General features: G+C 39.8%; 1 protein-coding gene and 1 non-coding gene across 2 annotated transcripts; one reads left to right on the top strand and one right to left on the bottom strand.

Moving 5' to 3' along the window:
* Positions 1-312: 312 nt before the first annotated feature.
* trnak-cuu lies at positions 313-385 on the bottom strand. The gene has a single exon. It is a non-coding gene; the product is annotated as a tRNA-Lys (tRNA).
* Positions 386-2,209: 1,824 nt separating this feature from the next.
* Positions 2,210-12,695, top strand: zgc:113278 (uncharacterized protein LOC541528 homolog). Its single transcript, XM_031727839.2, has 11 exons — positions 2,210-2,621; positions 3,409-3,469; positions 4,639-4,757; positions 5,500-5,616; positions 5,703-5,761; positions 7,057-7,141; positions 7,634-7,704; positions 8,295-8,399; positions 8,502-8,645; positions 8,733-8,893; positions 9,009-12,695. Exons 1-11 carry the CDS (start codon positions 2,502-2,504, stop codon positions 9,080-9,082), a joined length of 1,116 nt encoding a protein of 371 aa, XP_031583699.1. The 5' UTR covers positions 2,210-2,501; the 3' UTR covers positions 9,083-12,695.
* Positions 12,696-16,185: the final 3,490 nt, after the last annotated feature.

Below are 16,185 nucleotides of genomic sequence, written 5' to 3'. Positions count from 1 at the left end.
TTGCTTATCAGTATCACAAGAACTAAAAATTACACTTCAATGATCTTTTTTGAACTTCCTTTAACCACTTTGGGGGCTTTTTTCAGCACCATTTTTCTCCTCCAAGCAAGGATAATTTACATTTCAAACACTGGAAAATAGGGTGATGAATTTGAAAAGAAAACAGACTTGCACAAACTATGGCCCAGTAATTTTTGATTAGTTAAAAAGCAGGGCAGACTCAACTTTTCTCTGATTTCCGTGTAAGCACAATGGAGGCCTGTGTTCTTGTGATTTGGGGAAGTCAAGCACACAGAAAAAAAAAGAAGCTTCCGCCCAACGTGGGGCTCGAACCCACGACCCTGAGATTAAGAGTCTCATGCTCTACCGACTGAGCTAGCCGGGCGCTGACGAAATGACTCGCCGTTTAGAAATTTCACCCAAATTAGATAAAATGAACTGAACTAAACACTATATTTTGTGTACACACGTTGTACTCGAACGGCTACGTGCAGTTCTCTTCGGTCTGTCTCATACTGCCCTCTGGTGCCGTGATGCATGGAGATAAAATGAACGTGGAATTCTCTTTAAATTGTTGGGAAGTTAGCTAACAACAGTCTAAACACGTTAGTGTTAAACACACAGCTCCTGGATGTGAACAAAAAACGAATAGAATTGTGAATATACAGGGACTTGCTTTTTTAGACGGATAACACCGCCGATAAAAACTAAATTAAAAAATAAAAATCAATGAAGGTTAAAATTAATTGTCGACGGTTAGCTGTCACAAATGTAAGCGACCATGTGTTAACATGTTTGCTAACCTCTGACACACAATTATCCCTCTGAAATTAGAAGAAATTGTATTATAATTACAAACAAGATATTCTTAACATTAAATATAGAATCAAAAAACTTACTACCTGGCATGTGACTTTACCTCTAGTTGACCTTTTTCAGATTATACCATCGTTGACCAAATTTAACTTCCGGTCCCTCCGACAATTTCTATTTAAAACTATTTAAAACGATTTAAGCTTCATTTAAGTAAGAAATGTTTTTAAAATATATTTGTCCTCACCACACCATTACTCTGTTATATAGTGGATTATTTAATTGATAAAATCATCTTATGAATTAATTCATATAATATGATAACATATCATCACCATATTAAAGCGTTTTATATTTACATATCCTCAACTACAGTTTGAAAAGAGGACTTTATTTATTTTATTTTTTTAAATAACTGCAATTTAAACAATATTCATAATATAAACTTACTGGTGTTTACATAAAATAGTGGACACCAAACAGTAAGTGCAGTTATAGGACACAATTTAGGTCAGAATATAGGAAATGTGCCTGCTGTATCTGTGACTGGCAGTCATTAGAAGGTGTACAGAGGTTTTAACTCAGCAGATTGTTTCATATGTTAAAGATGCAAATTCAGAATGAGATGCTTTTGACTTGGGGTTCCACAGCATCGCAATAATTTGGATTTCTTTAAATATAATGTTAGGTACATAACAATAAAAAAATCCCCCTGTGACTCTGAGTTCCAAGCATGATTAAGACAGAGTTGAATGCTTGAACAAGATTGAATATAATCGATTGTATATGATTACATGACTCAAAAATAAGTATCCAGCTCCGGTTGAAACTGCACACACATATTGAGAGAGTAGGATGACATGGTATGCATCCCTATTGAAACTCGAAGATGTTAGCTTTAACACTTACTGCAAAACAAAAGTGTGCAAAAATCATCACAAACCATAAAACACACTGTTGCTTCCACTTATGCCCTCAAGAAGTTAGAAATGTGCATTTAATCCCTATCCTGCATAATTTGTACCTATTTATTTTTGTCAGACTACCTCACAACGTGCCCCACACAATGACTGTGTGAACGTTTTCTGCAACCATTTGTCAAATATTCTTTGGCCTATTTTCACTTAAAAAATCTGGTCACCCCCCGCCCGCTGGCTTCCGGGAGTGTAACTGATCACCAGTGTATCTGCAATTTTGGTAGACAGTATAATTTTCAAACACGCCAATCATTTAAAATAACGGTAAGTATTTAATGCATCACCATACGTGGTGATTTAGCATCTCTCTGCCCGCATTTCCTGAAACCTGGAGCGCGCTTACGTGGGGAACGTGAAGGCACCACGGGCCCGGGTTCTCCTTCTACGTCAATGACACTGGGCGGTTCATGAATGGGGTTTCGAAGTGGGAGGGCCCGTCATCTGACTTCAGCGGGCAGCAGGAATAAAGTGGGTGTTGTGCTGTGGTGTTTGGCTCGGTGCGATGCGTCTTCATGTCTGCTACTAAACACACGAGCAGCGGTTCACTGTGCTTGCGGACTACGGCGGAGGGATCGTCCCAGAGCAGCGCGAGCATCCGTCTGTTGAGGCCAGCAGGCCAGCAGCAGTGCAGCAGGGGAAGCTAGCTCCAACCCCGCTAAGACTCAGTGACAGCAGCCCCGGAGCCAGGCAGCCAGGCAGGGTCGGTGAGCCATGGGTTTCCGCAAGAAGAACAAGAGCCCACCGGTGCTGAGCCACGAGTTTGTGATCCAGAATCACGCCGATATGGTGTCGTGCCTGGCCATGATCATCCTCCTTGGCCTGATGTTTGAGGTACAGTGTGACTGGACGAGCTGTTGTACTTAGTCGATTTATGTTAGCTGATGCTAACTCTCGCTAGCTGGGATGACAGCAGCACTCCAGTGGCAGGGCGCTAGCGTGTCTTTCTCCTTACCTTCTCATGTGTCTAACTGATTGCCAAAGAAGATGGTAAGGAGGCCCATTGGCACAGCTAACAGGTCATCTTACCACCACTCTAGGCTAATGCACAGCCTCTCTCTGGCTTTTGACAACCGGATGGTCAGGAAATATCTGCCTGCGTGCCACACATTTGATTACCAGCCTTTTGATTCGCCACAGCTGACTAGTACCTTAGCCATATTTGAAAGGACTAAGATGGATTTCCTTCATCAAACATGTCCACACCCAAACCCTGCTTCCAGACGGGAAATGTCTCTCCACTTTCCAAATCAACTTTTTTTAATACTCTGTGTGAATATATTGCATTTTATGATTTATTAATTAAGAACATCTTAGCTGAATTTCCATGATGCACTTATACTGAGTCATTGTACCAGTGGTAGTGAAGACCCCTGGGAGCCCCTCCAGGCAGCTCCTGGAGGTCTCTAGACCCCAATTATGAGAATAAGTGGAATTCCACATGCTGTAGCTGCTCTGCAGCACTCACTCCTCACATTTCTCCATTTTTCACTGCTGATAACAAAACTGTGAGCTAGATGCATTGGTGCGATTCAGTTGTGAACCCCTGATTGAGGTAAAGTTCACTGCATTGCATGGCAATGAATTCATCAATAATCAAAGTGTTTTCTTGTCATTACAGGTCACAGCGAAGTTTGCCATCATGTTCATCACAGTTCAGTACAACGTAACTCAAGTTCTTGGTGAGCTTATATTATTCTGTCTATTATTCTACCCTTTCACTGTTCTGAGGCCTGTGCTACAAAGGTTCAATATACCCGTGGTACATTTCTGTTATCTGGGTTAACTCAACTTAACCCTCAAAGCCAGGCTAAGCAATCCCACAAAGCTAGTTATCAACTCTCTAAGTTAACCCAGGGTTTCCCATGCATAGTCGCATGTTGGCAGCATCTGACCAATCACAGCTGTTGATAAGTGTTCTGGCAACAGCTTTTATTTATTTACACTCTAAAGAAAGATGAAACTAGAGGTTGAACACAAAATACACACTGGGGGAAAAAAACAGCAGTGTGTGAGAAGAAAAGCACTGTAGACTTCTATTTTAAAAGTGTGTTATCGGCACTTTGGTCAGTAAAACTAGAAAGCAGCTGCACTATTAATAAAGTTTGGCCCATTCAAAGCCAGGAAAGAAAGCTGGAATAATGACTGTATAATTTAACACGCGTATCAATATAACAGCTTTGTCATTAAGACAGGTAAGAACCCGATGGATTATAATTGAGTATTTTGTTAAAAATAATGTTTAAAAGAGAGTTTTAGTTTTGTTCTTTCAGCTGTGGCCTTGATGGTGTTTAACAGTCTGTGTGTAATGAATACATTTGAATTCTGTTTTTAGATTTTTGCTTGGGCAACGTGCAAATTTGGTATCAGTTCTTTTCCATTTTAGGATCTTATGTTGATGCTTATAGAACAATGAAATTGTTTTACTTTTTTTGACGCCAATAAGAAAACAAAAAGTTGCCTGTAAGACCTGAAACTGATGCTCTTCAGGGAAACACAAAGACTTCAGATGCTATTAAAAAAAACTTTAGACTCTCCTGCTATCTGAGCACATAGGTCAAAGGGGTCTTCCAGGAACAGTGTCAGTACATTCTGGAGAATTCATTAGTCAGTAGGTGGTGATTTCATACCTGTTGATCTCTAAACTGAAACCTGACCTGCTCCATAACAGGTTAGCTTCATAGCCGGTTCACTTCCCGGTAAGAAGTGTTCCACCTGTGTAGTACTGAAAAACCAGGGTTAAGCCTGAAATTACCTGAATAAAATGAAACCCTGCTTTGTAGGTTTTAAGTTCTTCACCTTGTTTATGTTTTTATTTTTTCTTGTTTTTGTTTTTTTGTCCTCTTTGCAGATGAGAAAAGCGAGCCAGTCAACCTTTACCAGTATGGCCCTAAAGACGTGGCCACTGTGTTTTTTTACCTTCTTATTGCAGTCATCCTTCATGCCTTGATACAAGAATATATTCTCGACGTGAGTACATCGGCTTGATGCCTGACCTTTTTTCTCCCTCCTTTAAAACTGGCTTGTTTTTGATGTCGCAAATAAAACCAGAACTGTGCTTAACAATAACTCAGTCTCCCCTTCAACAGCTTGTGTACATGCCCTTTTAAAGCAAATCACAATAGCGGAAGGAACCCGTGCGTGCAGTACTTCACAATGGTCTTTAGAGTTTCATTTCAAAAGGATCAAAGTAGCAGAGTCTCCACTGCCACATGTGTCGCCTACGTTATGTCCCTATTCTTTTTGTTGGTGATCAAATTCCATCCTTCCGTCCTTGCTTGTGTGTTCATTAAAGCACAGTGACTGAAACAATGCTCATGTTTCTCCTGACAGCTTATGGCTTTGATAATCGTTCTAAGTAGGAGAAAAGAATGTTGTTAGATGTATTTTTACCTCAAAATCTCTTTTGGACCACATGTAACAGATATAACAGAAGGGTATATTTTTTCTGGTCCTTTTCTTTTAAGGGATAGAATCGCAATTTTCATACCTCTTAAAACAATAGTCTGATTTTTAAAAAGGTTTTAAAATCACAGACTTTCTCCAGTTCATCCTAATGCTCTTAAAGTTTATGAAGCAGGAACTTTGTAACCCCACTCTGACTCCTGTCTTTACCAGATAGAGTTAAAAAGTGTCAGCCCAATTTTATTTTTTAATTTAACACTTAGTGGCAATGTGTTCATTAGGTTGTCTGTTTTTACTTTTATTTCAGAAAATGAACAGGAGGTTGCACCTGTCAAAAACCAAACACAGCAAGTTCAATGAGTCTGGGCAGCTTGCAGCGTTCTACCTGTTCTCCTTCATCTGGGGCTGCAGCATCCTAACAGCGGTATCAGGATCAGAAATCCAAGAGATGCATTCAGTCTCAGCCTGCATTAGGCCGCATCTCATGCAGTGTCTCTCTTTCTCACGCAGGAGGACTTTGCAACAAATCCTACTTTCTTATGGGAGGGTTACCCACATACTCGCATGGTGTAAGTAAAGTTGTACACTCCTCCACATACTATAGACTCATGATTTAAAGCTGAGTGATGAATCTAAAGAAGAACTTGCCTTCATGAGATATTTTCATTGAGACTTTTCAGCCCTTTTGTTTTAATAATATGAAAAATTAATCAAGTATTGTACTTGTCTTATTCATCTTCCACAAGGAAGGTGGAGCATGAGGTGGACTGCTAGATTGGTGCGGGCGTTGTATGGGACTGTTATAACCGTAAGAAAGGGTTGAAATGTAGATGAAATGCTAAATGGAAAACATCGCCATCGCCACGAGTACTGGTTCACGATCAAAAGTGTAAGGTTGCAATTACGAGCGGCCAAATTGAATTTCCTGTAGGGTAGCTGGGCTTAGCCTTACAGCTAGGGTGAGGATCTCAGACATCTAGAGGAAGCTTAGAGTCAAACAGCTCCTCCTCCTCACGTCAAAAGGAGACAGTTGAGGTGGTTCGGGGATCTGGTTAGGATGCCTCCTGAGTGCCCTGTTGTAAGTTTTCTGAACACGTTCAACTGGGAGGAGACAAGAACCTGCTCGTTATCATTATCTGATTTTCAGTCATATGAAAAGGTTTTTATAGGACTCTATGCAGTCATGGGGAAAAAGTAAGTACACACTATGATACAGAAGCTTGTAAAACCACATTTACCATAAATACTTACAGTAATATGGAGGGCTAACACACGCGTTAACGTATAACCGAATGTTCCGGACCAGCCAACTGTCAAAACCTTTCTAGAGGTGTCCACACTTGTGATAATAAGTTCATTTAAGTTTATTTGATTAGCATTATGTGATTGCTCCTCGCCCTCTTAATTCCTGCAGAAGCAGTAAGGTTGTACTCGGTTAACTCTCTTTTCACATGACTGTATCTCGTCTGGCTTGGGAACACCTTGGGTTCCCCCAGGAGGAAATGTAAGGAAGACAACATCATCGAGCTCAAAATGCTGAATTTAACCTTTTTCTTCAACTGTTTTCCAATCCTGCTACTGAAGCCTTTCCTGTCTGTCTGTGTCCAACTGGTAAAACAGCAATTCACATGTGAGAGAAGCACTGGACTTGCATAAATTTTTAAGGGTGTAGTTATAATTGTTCCTAATGGGTATAAAATTTGGGTATAAAATGTGACAAACTCACAACTTATTACATTGAAACATTTTTCAGTCTGAGTTGGGGAATGTGATGTAATGTGTAATTAATTATCTGCGTGCCCTACTGCTGTTGACTCCGCGCTGAAAGGTTTCTTGTCCTCTACACAACCTGTCCTTTGTTTAGTTTTCAGGTCAAGTTCTTCTACATTTGCCAAATTGCGTATTGGCTCCACGCACTTCCTGAGCTGTACTTTCAAAAAGTACGGAAGGTAATGATGTCTTTTCTTTTTTTTTTTTCCTTCCCAAAACTGATCAAATTCCAATAAAAATACATTTCGGTTTTATGAGTTGGGGATTTTTAAGCTGAGCTGAGTTCCAATAGCAGTTTTAAATTTTGATTTATCAGACCACAAGACAGGGTTTTATGTCACCTCAGGCCCAAAGAGTGAAGCAGCATTTCTAGATCTTTTTTTTTTAAATTTGATTCACTGACTGATTTTTCTGAAGTTGTCCTGAGTCATGCAGTGATTTGCACCACAGAGACATGTTTACTTTTAATGCAGTGCTCCTTCAAATCTCTGCATTCTGTTTTATGAGTATTTTATAAAGGGTTACATACTTTAAAACAATGCTTGCCAAATTTCTCATTGTCCTTCATGAAGCATATGTTGTAATCCTAATATATATTTACAGAAAACTGTTCGCTTTATGGCTATCTGCTGATGCTAACAAACTCTCCTCATCTGTTTTATTGTTTACAGGAAGACATCCCCCGCCAGCTTTATTACATTTGCCTTTATGTTGTCCACATCACCGGTGCCTATGTCTTAAAGTGAGTGCAATAACAGTTTTATCCTGATGAAGAAATAAAGAAGAAGCATGCATTATACTCACAAAGCTCAACCACTTAATTAATTATCAATTAGTTCTTTATTTGCAGTTGCACTCAAGTGCATAACAGTAAAATTAGTACATTATTATCCAATAAAGAACATTAACTTCCTATCTTACAGTGATCCACTGCTCTGTATCTCATAGTTTTTTAAGTTCTTGATTTGTATTTATTTTGTTCTTTGAACGATGTACTGTGCGTAGTTGCTCAGTTATCAACCTTTACACTATTTTCTCTGATCATTTTTACACTTTTATTCTTCACCCCTGCAAAGGGGATTGCAGTCATAAGGTTTAATAATTTTTTTTTTGACCTGATCTTTTAAACTGCAGTCTTTTCACTTTGTTCATCTCCTTTAAAACTATTGATCCAAAAATAAAGTAATATGAGGAACTGATGAAAGAGGCATGTTCTTATAGAACGCTATGTAGGTGACTTTTGTCTTTTTTTTTTAAAAAAAAAATCATATTCTGAGTGACCCTCATTACTGTCATTGCTCTGCTGCCCTTCTCTGTGTCCTGCCTGTACAGCCTTCACCGACTGGGCCTCGTGTTGCTGGTCCCTCACTACCTGGTGGAACTTCTGTTCCATGCTTCACGCCTCTTCTACTTCAGTGATGAGAACAAGCAAAAAGGGTATGGCTTCTGCGCTGAATTTAGGATTTACTACTTTGTGGGTGGTAACGACCTAATGCCTATTTTATTTTTTTATTTTATTTTATTTTTTTCTCTTTGCAGTTTTACTCTGTGGGCGCTACTTTTTGTCATCGCCCGCCTCCTCACCCTCACACTCTCGGTTCTGACATTCGGTTTCGGCCTGCCCCGAACAGAAAACCAGGGCTTTTCCCTAGCTGAAGGCAACTTCAATGTGCTCACCATAAGGTAGGCCCAGCTGGGATTTGAAGCGTATTGCACCTAGCCAAAATACAGACGGCAATAAACTTAAATTAACAACATCCTGCCCCTCAGGATGACTTGTCTGGCAGCTATTTGCCTGACACAGGCCTGGATGATGTGGAAATTCATTAATTTCCAGTTGAAGAAGTGGCGAGAGCACAGCCAGAACCAAGCCTCAAAGAAGAAGGCGGCCAGCCCAAAGAGCAAGCCTCACAAAAGGGAACCCACAAGGGGTGAGTGTGCACTCTTCGTTGTTAGGATTCTTTACTGCTCCGTGATGGTCGCTGATGAATATGCCAGTGTGAAATCAAATTGACCGGGACTCTTTCACTTACTTTGTCTTGTCAGGTGGAGCTGCCAATGGAGTTGTCAAATCTGAAGATAAAACCTCACCACGGGCAAGGAAAGCTAAAGCCTCATAGAGCTTCACAGAGGAGGAGGGGAACGAGTGAGGGAGTTCTGACAATGTGACGCTTTGTCTTTACACAGCTTAAAATTATGTCTACTGCTCCCCAAAACAAATGTTTAAGCACGCTAGGAAACCTTACATGACTGTCCCTTTTGGGGGGGCTGAGACTCCTTTCCAACAAAGTTCAGTGTTACTGTCTGCTAGAAGTGTTTATTATTCATTTGGGTTCGCCGGAGATGTTGACAGGGCAGTTGTGGTTTTGATGCTTTAACAGGATGGATTTAGCTAATCAAGTGTCCTTTTGTGTAAAACTAAGATCGCTCGTCGGGTACTTTAAACTGAGTTGCTCTTTGGTAATTTGACACCGAATCAAGTTAATTTTACAGTACCTTAAAAAGCCAATTCCCGCTTCAGGGCAACTTAATATAAAGTATTAGCGTACACATCAGCTGTACAGGGTGTCAGTTAGAGTTTGGGCCTTTATTCAGTTTGGGGAAAAAAAAACAGAGGCTATGGCTCGTGTTCCAAAATGTAAAGCCTTTCTTGCTCTACGAGAGAGAATCTTTGATAATCTGCGGTTGTCAGGAAAAATCTCTTAAATTATTCACTCCAAAGGAATGTTTGTGCTATTTCCATATTTAGCGTAGCTGCAGTGAGAAAGGTGAAACTTGTACTTAACTCCTTGATCGTGTACTGCCATCATTTAACAGCACCTGCCATTGAAATCCAACACGTTGCAGGATTGAGGCACTGTTATATTTTAGACTGCTTTTAGCACTACCCTGGTGATCGGCCTGTTGAGCCCTTTTCAGACATGGGTGATGTAACCTCGCTGGCTTCATCGGTCTGTTTAAGTGACGGCATTCTGTCGTTCAAACAGGGGCCACTTCTCTGTTGGCGTTTCTCATGGTACGATAGATTGGGAATATGGAAAAATGTAACACAGAGCATTGTTATAATCCTAATCTTATTGCAGGTTATAAATGGATTTGGTGAGATAAAATGTCACCATATTCATGTTATTGCTGTTGGGATGTTTTTGGGCTGCAGCAGCTCACAAACATGTCTGTGTCCCTATGCGATTACATTTAGACTGGTGTTTGAAGTGTGATGTGTAAATGTTATTGCCTTGACTTTTACAGAAAAGTCACCAGGAAGCCAATATGGTCCAACATGTCTGAAAGGGGCTTTTACAGCTGTTCCTCCAGGTGAACTGACTTGCCAAGAGGAAGCTGCACTGCAACCTGTGATGCTGCCACCGTATGCATTCAGTTAAATCTTTACAATGGCATGACTGGAAGTTAGAAGGGGAAAAAGAACAACAATTTGAGGCTGCACTTATGTCTTTTTATATGGTAATGTATGCATGACGGTTTAAGGCTAAAGACTTTAATGGCTAGTTCTTACCTGTGCTGTTAAGTTTGCATTTCTCTCTCACTCTCACACACACAACACACACAAGCATTCAGAGGCCTTTTTACAACTGCTGCAAGAGGTTTGAGTTATTTATTTTTGTCATAAGCTACAGATACTTATTATTTTATATGCTTTGAAAAGCTATAACCAGCAAACACTGCGGTACATAGCAAAACTGCATTTAGTTAATCCAAACAATACAATCTTTCTTCAAGTGTCCTTATAATGTTGGTGGTTTATATCACTGCTTGTGTTCTGTTGTGTTTGCCTTTCTCTCTTTACTTTTGTTTGTTTGTGTTCTTGGGCATCAGGGGACAAGCGTTTCACCACTTACACCATAAGTTACATCCGAGAGCAATGGGAGGCATGTTTGTGAGTTTGTATGCTTGTGCACTTACTCGTGTGTGTGTGTGTGTGTGTGTGTGCAATATTGTTTTGCCTACTGTGTATGTTTGTGAATTAACAGGGCCTGAATGATGTTGATGCTAATGATGGTCTCAGAGCATGAAATTTGACAATCTGTTCATTGACTCCTGCCCGTTGGTTGTATTTTCACAGTAATATCCTGTTCTTTGATTCTCTTTGGGTCTTTCTCGGTTCCCGGCACACTTCTGTGTGCAAAAACACCGAGTTGTGGGTTAGGTGTATGTTCTGTAGGCTTTCGGTTACTAAATGCTTATGTGTTTAATGTCTCCGCCTCTCAGATGTTCTATCCTGTGTGAGAGAGATTCTCTGATTGCCAAATGCGGCACGTTTTTTTTTTTTTTGTCCTCCTTTCTTCACCTTTTCAGTGATCCTGACATTGCTACGGAGCACATGTATTGTATTGCCGGTCAAACTCTTTCCTCTCACGGACCAAGTCCTGCTCTACTACTAAACCACTGTGCATGCGAAGCTCTGTACAGAAAAGACTGTCTGCACACAGCTGGAGTCTGGAGTCTTAGTCTGGAGCAGGGAGGAGGTGAAGATGCCATTCATTTCGTACTCCCTTTAGCGCTCCTTAGTGGGACTTGGGCTGTCTTTTAAAGCCTGTAGTCTGTGTATAGCAGTGTCAAAGGAGGGAAGGAAGAGCGGAGGACTTATGTACCAGCCTGTTATTAAACTGTCTCAGATGTAAAAGATACAAAAAAACTGACTTAACCCTACACTGTACTAATGTATGTATCAGATTTTTAAGCTATTTTTATAGAGGGAAACTGTTGAAATTCACTGTTCAGTACACACACGTGAATATTTGATTTGCATCTATGTTATGAATTGTTTTTGTTTGTTTTTATATATAAAAGAACTGTTTGCTGAACTGTTAGTGTGGGTATACATAGTGATATGAGTGTAAATTTTACTTAGCCTAATGGTTTATATAACTTCATGGCCTTACTAGAGCAAAGTGAACTCGGTTGTATAACTACGCTGCAGAAATGCATTGCAGCTTTCACAACATGCATATTTAACACGATGGTGGAATACACTGTCATAATGTCATCCACACGTTAGGATTTTTTTTTTCTTTTCTCTCTTTTGTTTGTGTCATTCTGACAGGTAAGAGGCCTGTTTTTTAAAGCTAGCAGTGCAGAGTGAAAGCATCTGTAGCCTTTTCTTGCTCATCAGATGTCTCACTGTACAACAATCAGGCCCTGAATCATGAGCCACACTGCGGTAGAAGGCTCCTTCGCTTTGAGACACAATAGCTTGTATAATCCCACGGAAATAAGCTTCTTTTTTTTTCTTTTTTTTTTCTTTTGCATCATTGTGCAAAAAATGAATGATTATGCATCATAGCACTGCTCACTTAGGGCTGTTTCTGCATTGATTCTATTTGGTGAATTATAAATTGGAGTTAAAAATCTGTGCATTTTGCCACTGTTGAAAATCAAGACTTCAATGAATTAGCTGTATGAACAGCCTCTAGGTGGCAACCATCATTAATGCATTTGAACATGAAATCACTTTTAAGAGGGGGGAAAAAAAGAAAGAAAACAGAAAAAACCTTCAAAGAAAAGCCACACGATGTTTATTGTATTTTACTCATTTTGCATTGTCCTTATTTATTTTTCTTTTGCTGCTTATTTATAGATGTTGCAATTTTTTTTCCCTTTAAAATATGTTATCAGCTTTGATGGTATATATTTATGCAAATTCTTGTGAGTTCTGATCATTTTTCTTGCCACTTTTTTTTTCTAATTCCATGTTTTCAATAAAGCTCCTGTTCAAAAAAAACCAAACCCAAACTTTTTTTTATTTTTTTACATACCACCTACAGGTTAAATAGTAGAACTGTCTCCATGGAAACTTTATGAAAAAGACATGCAAACTATACTGCAGTTTTAAAGCGCCCTATAAATTATGAGCACTACAGATAATTATCCTTATCAGAGGTGAAACAGCAAAGAAAATGTCCTTCATAGAGCAATGATAGTGAGCTTTCGTTATCTCACCTCCTGCTCATTACGTCTTTCCACCTATTGCACTTAAGGATATATTTGTGGGCCTGTTTAAAATTAAACCTTTTTAATTCACACTATCCGTTGGGGATGGTGTCAGGAGATATGAGGAAATATTGACCAAATCGTACTCCTTGGCTAATTACCACCAGGGGGCAATGCTGAGCTTTTAGCCTGAGGGACAGGAACGGTCTGCTGGGATGTGGCTGCACACAGACCTGCATTAATAAATCACCAGTAAGAATGAGAGGGACAGACACAGGCTTCTCACACAGTATGTACTACAAACCATTTTAAATCAGACTTTGGTGGGGAATGAAATGAATCAAACCACAGATCACACATTTGTTTATCCAAACATCAGCTCATATTTTGCATGTCCACCACTACACGGTCAATTAATATTTACATCCATGGTTGGTAAAAAATAAGCACGACACGGGAAAGAGACACCTGCAGCTCACTGCTAATGTGTTGTTGTGTCAGACTAATGGGTTTTCTCTGGACAATCAGACAGCATGATGGATCAGTGGGAACCAGAGAGGTAGTGCTGGAGCTCTGCAGGGTCAGCACAAGGACAGGAGTTCACTCACATGCTCTCCATCATGCACATACGCACACTGATGGCTGTATCTCCAGCACAAATACATGACCTGAACTTTCTGAGGTTGTGCTTTAAAAGCAGACTTGCAGAAAGAGTCCAGCTGTAAGGTCCAGCTAAGACGAGGAATAAAAATCACTATCCCCCTCTTTTTTTTATTTCCTTCCCTTCACCCAATGAGGTTAAATCTGTCACTGAATCGTCAGTATTATGTGTAATTTCCATATAAATTAGCTTCATTAAAATGGGAGTACTTTCTTATTTAACGAAGCTCATTTGAAATTCTGTATTTAATAAGACATGTAATCCCAGACTTGCAGACTAATTGCCAACAATTAGCAGGACAGGAGCATGTATGTGTGTGTGTGCACGTGTGTGTGGAGGGGTAATCTCTTGCAAGCATTGTGTTCCTTCAGTGTTATTTTCATTGATTGTCTGAAATGAGCAAAATTGGGCAGCAGCTGCTCTACCAGTCCGGTTTTGCGTGGTGGAGATCTAAGAAACTCATGACCTCATTGTTACTTGTGGGTGAGGTGAGTAAACGAGCACATGCAGACCGATGAAGGACAGAATGTAGATGGGGTGGAAACATCTGGAGGGATCTGAGAGGTAGGAATGTAAAGCAAATGGGAGCAGAGACCGAACTGTAAAGGAAAAAGAGATCAGTGCTATGATTTTCAGTACAGTGGCCGTTAGAGGGACCGCAATTTGAGAATTGTCCTAGATTTTCCAGATAAGCCAAGGAAAAGTGAAACAAACAGTTTAATTCTAAAAAGCTTGAAAGTCAGTCACCTTCATTCTTCAGCACAGCCAGAACTGTCTTAGCCAAGCTTGCTTGTAATTTATTTAAGTAGTCTTCAGGAACAGTTCTCCAGGCTCCTTGAAGGACATTAAATGTTGGCTACCTTTTGTTCCATATTTGTCAACACGATCTCACACTGCATCAGTAATGTTGAGGTCTGAGCTCTGGGAAGGCCAATCCATGATTGATAATGTTCCTTTGTGTTTTTCTATCCAGGTGTGCTTTTGCTGCCATTGACAGTATGTTTGGGATCTATTGTCCTAACTATTGTCACTAATTTTCAGTCCAGTTCTTGTGCATTTTGGCGTCAGCCTCCTTATTTCCCTTCCTTAAAAATGGCTTCTTGACAGCTGCCCTTCCACTGAGCCCATTTCTGATGGGGCACAGATGGATCAACCAAAAGGCCTGAAGCATCTCTCTGGTCCTGTGTGAGGTCTTTGCTGTGTTTTTCCCCTACTTATCATGGAAATTACTTTCAGATACTTTTCATCTGCTGTAGATAGTTTTTTCTGTGCCTGCTACCTTTTCTTTTATCCTGAGTTTATTCAGTTTTTCCAATATTTTATGGACACACTGCACATCATGCTGAAATATGTCCAGCTTTCAGCCAATACCTCTTTGGGAATCATCTGACTGCAGCAAGAATGCTATTTTATTCCTCTCAAACTGTGTTGTCTTTATTGTTTTTTGTAGGTCTAACTAAAGAAATGGATGGGGTGTAACAAAAAAAAAAAATAGCCCATCCATACATCCATTTTCTACTGCTTATCCAGATTTAGAGAAGCACTTTCTTCACCCTGGCCACTTCTTCCAGCTCTTCCAGGGGGACGCTGAGTCATTTACAATTCACCCAAGACATATGATCTCTCCAGCAAGTCTTTGGTCTGTCCTGGGGCCTCCTCTAGGTAGGACATCCCCGAAATACCTCACCTGGGAGGAGTCCAGGAGACATCCTTGTCATATGCCCGAAACACCTCAACTGGCTCTGTTCAAAAAAGCAGCCTATGTCCAAAGGAAAACTTTGAAACACCTTCAGAAAGTCCAGAAAACTATTCCTCAAGCCTGCAAAGTTAGAAGGCAAAAGATAAAGAAATGAATGGTGGCTCAAGACTTTTGCACAGTACTGTTTATTTTCATGCAAAGACTCTTGGTCCACCATGAGCAGCTATTAAGTGTATGTTTGTGTATTTTATGTGTGACAGTGTCTGTTGTTGCTTTAATCAGGCGAGTCTATTTCGTAGAAATAATGATTTAGTGAAAGCCTTCTTAATGTGAAATTGAAATGCAGAAAGCCAAACAAAACCACAAAAAACATTAAAGAGCTATAAGTCTAAACATTACTGCTTGTGTAGAGAAGTTCATTAATGGCAAAAATGATTGAACGGGAATGGAACAAATTACTTGTAAATGGAAATCAATTATCAAGTGACGATGTGAAGAAGCACAGTGACATAAGAAAGAAGAAAGCACCAGTGCAAAAAGTTTCAGTGGGCAGTGGATTGGTAGTATTTTTTTCTTTCTATTTTTTAATAAATTAAGTTTTATTGTTATTTTTTTTTGTTTGTTTGTTTTTTGTAAATCTAAGGATCTTTTTCTGTGAGAAAGTAGCTTCTGCTTGCAGTGACCTAACATTCAAAAAATATATTGTAGAAGTTGCATGACTACAAGTTAAAAACAAGTGATAACCACAGAGATATTTCTCCTGCATCACGAGAGTTTCGGCCCCTGAGGAGCAGTGATCTTACAAGACCTTCCAGCAATTCATAATAGTAAAATGAAAATAGGAGAAAATATAATAAAAGGACAGAGCAAAAAATAGAAAAGCATGATGCAAAAACAACAACAACAAACATACA

The sequence above is a fragment of the Oreochromis aureus genome, linkage group 20 (genome assembly GCF_013358895.1).
Source record: "Oreochromis aureus strain Israel breed Guangdong linkage group 20, ZZ_aureus, whole genome shotgun sequence".
Lineage (NCBI taxonomy): Eukaryota > Metazoa > Chordata > Actinopteri > Cichliformes > Cichlidae > Oreochromis > Oreochromis aureus.
Note: the sequence above shows the minus strand (reverse complement) of the source record. Positions and strands in the feature narration are given on the sequence as shown.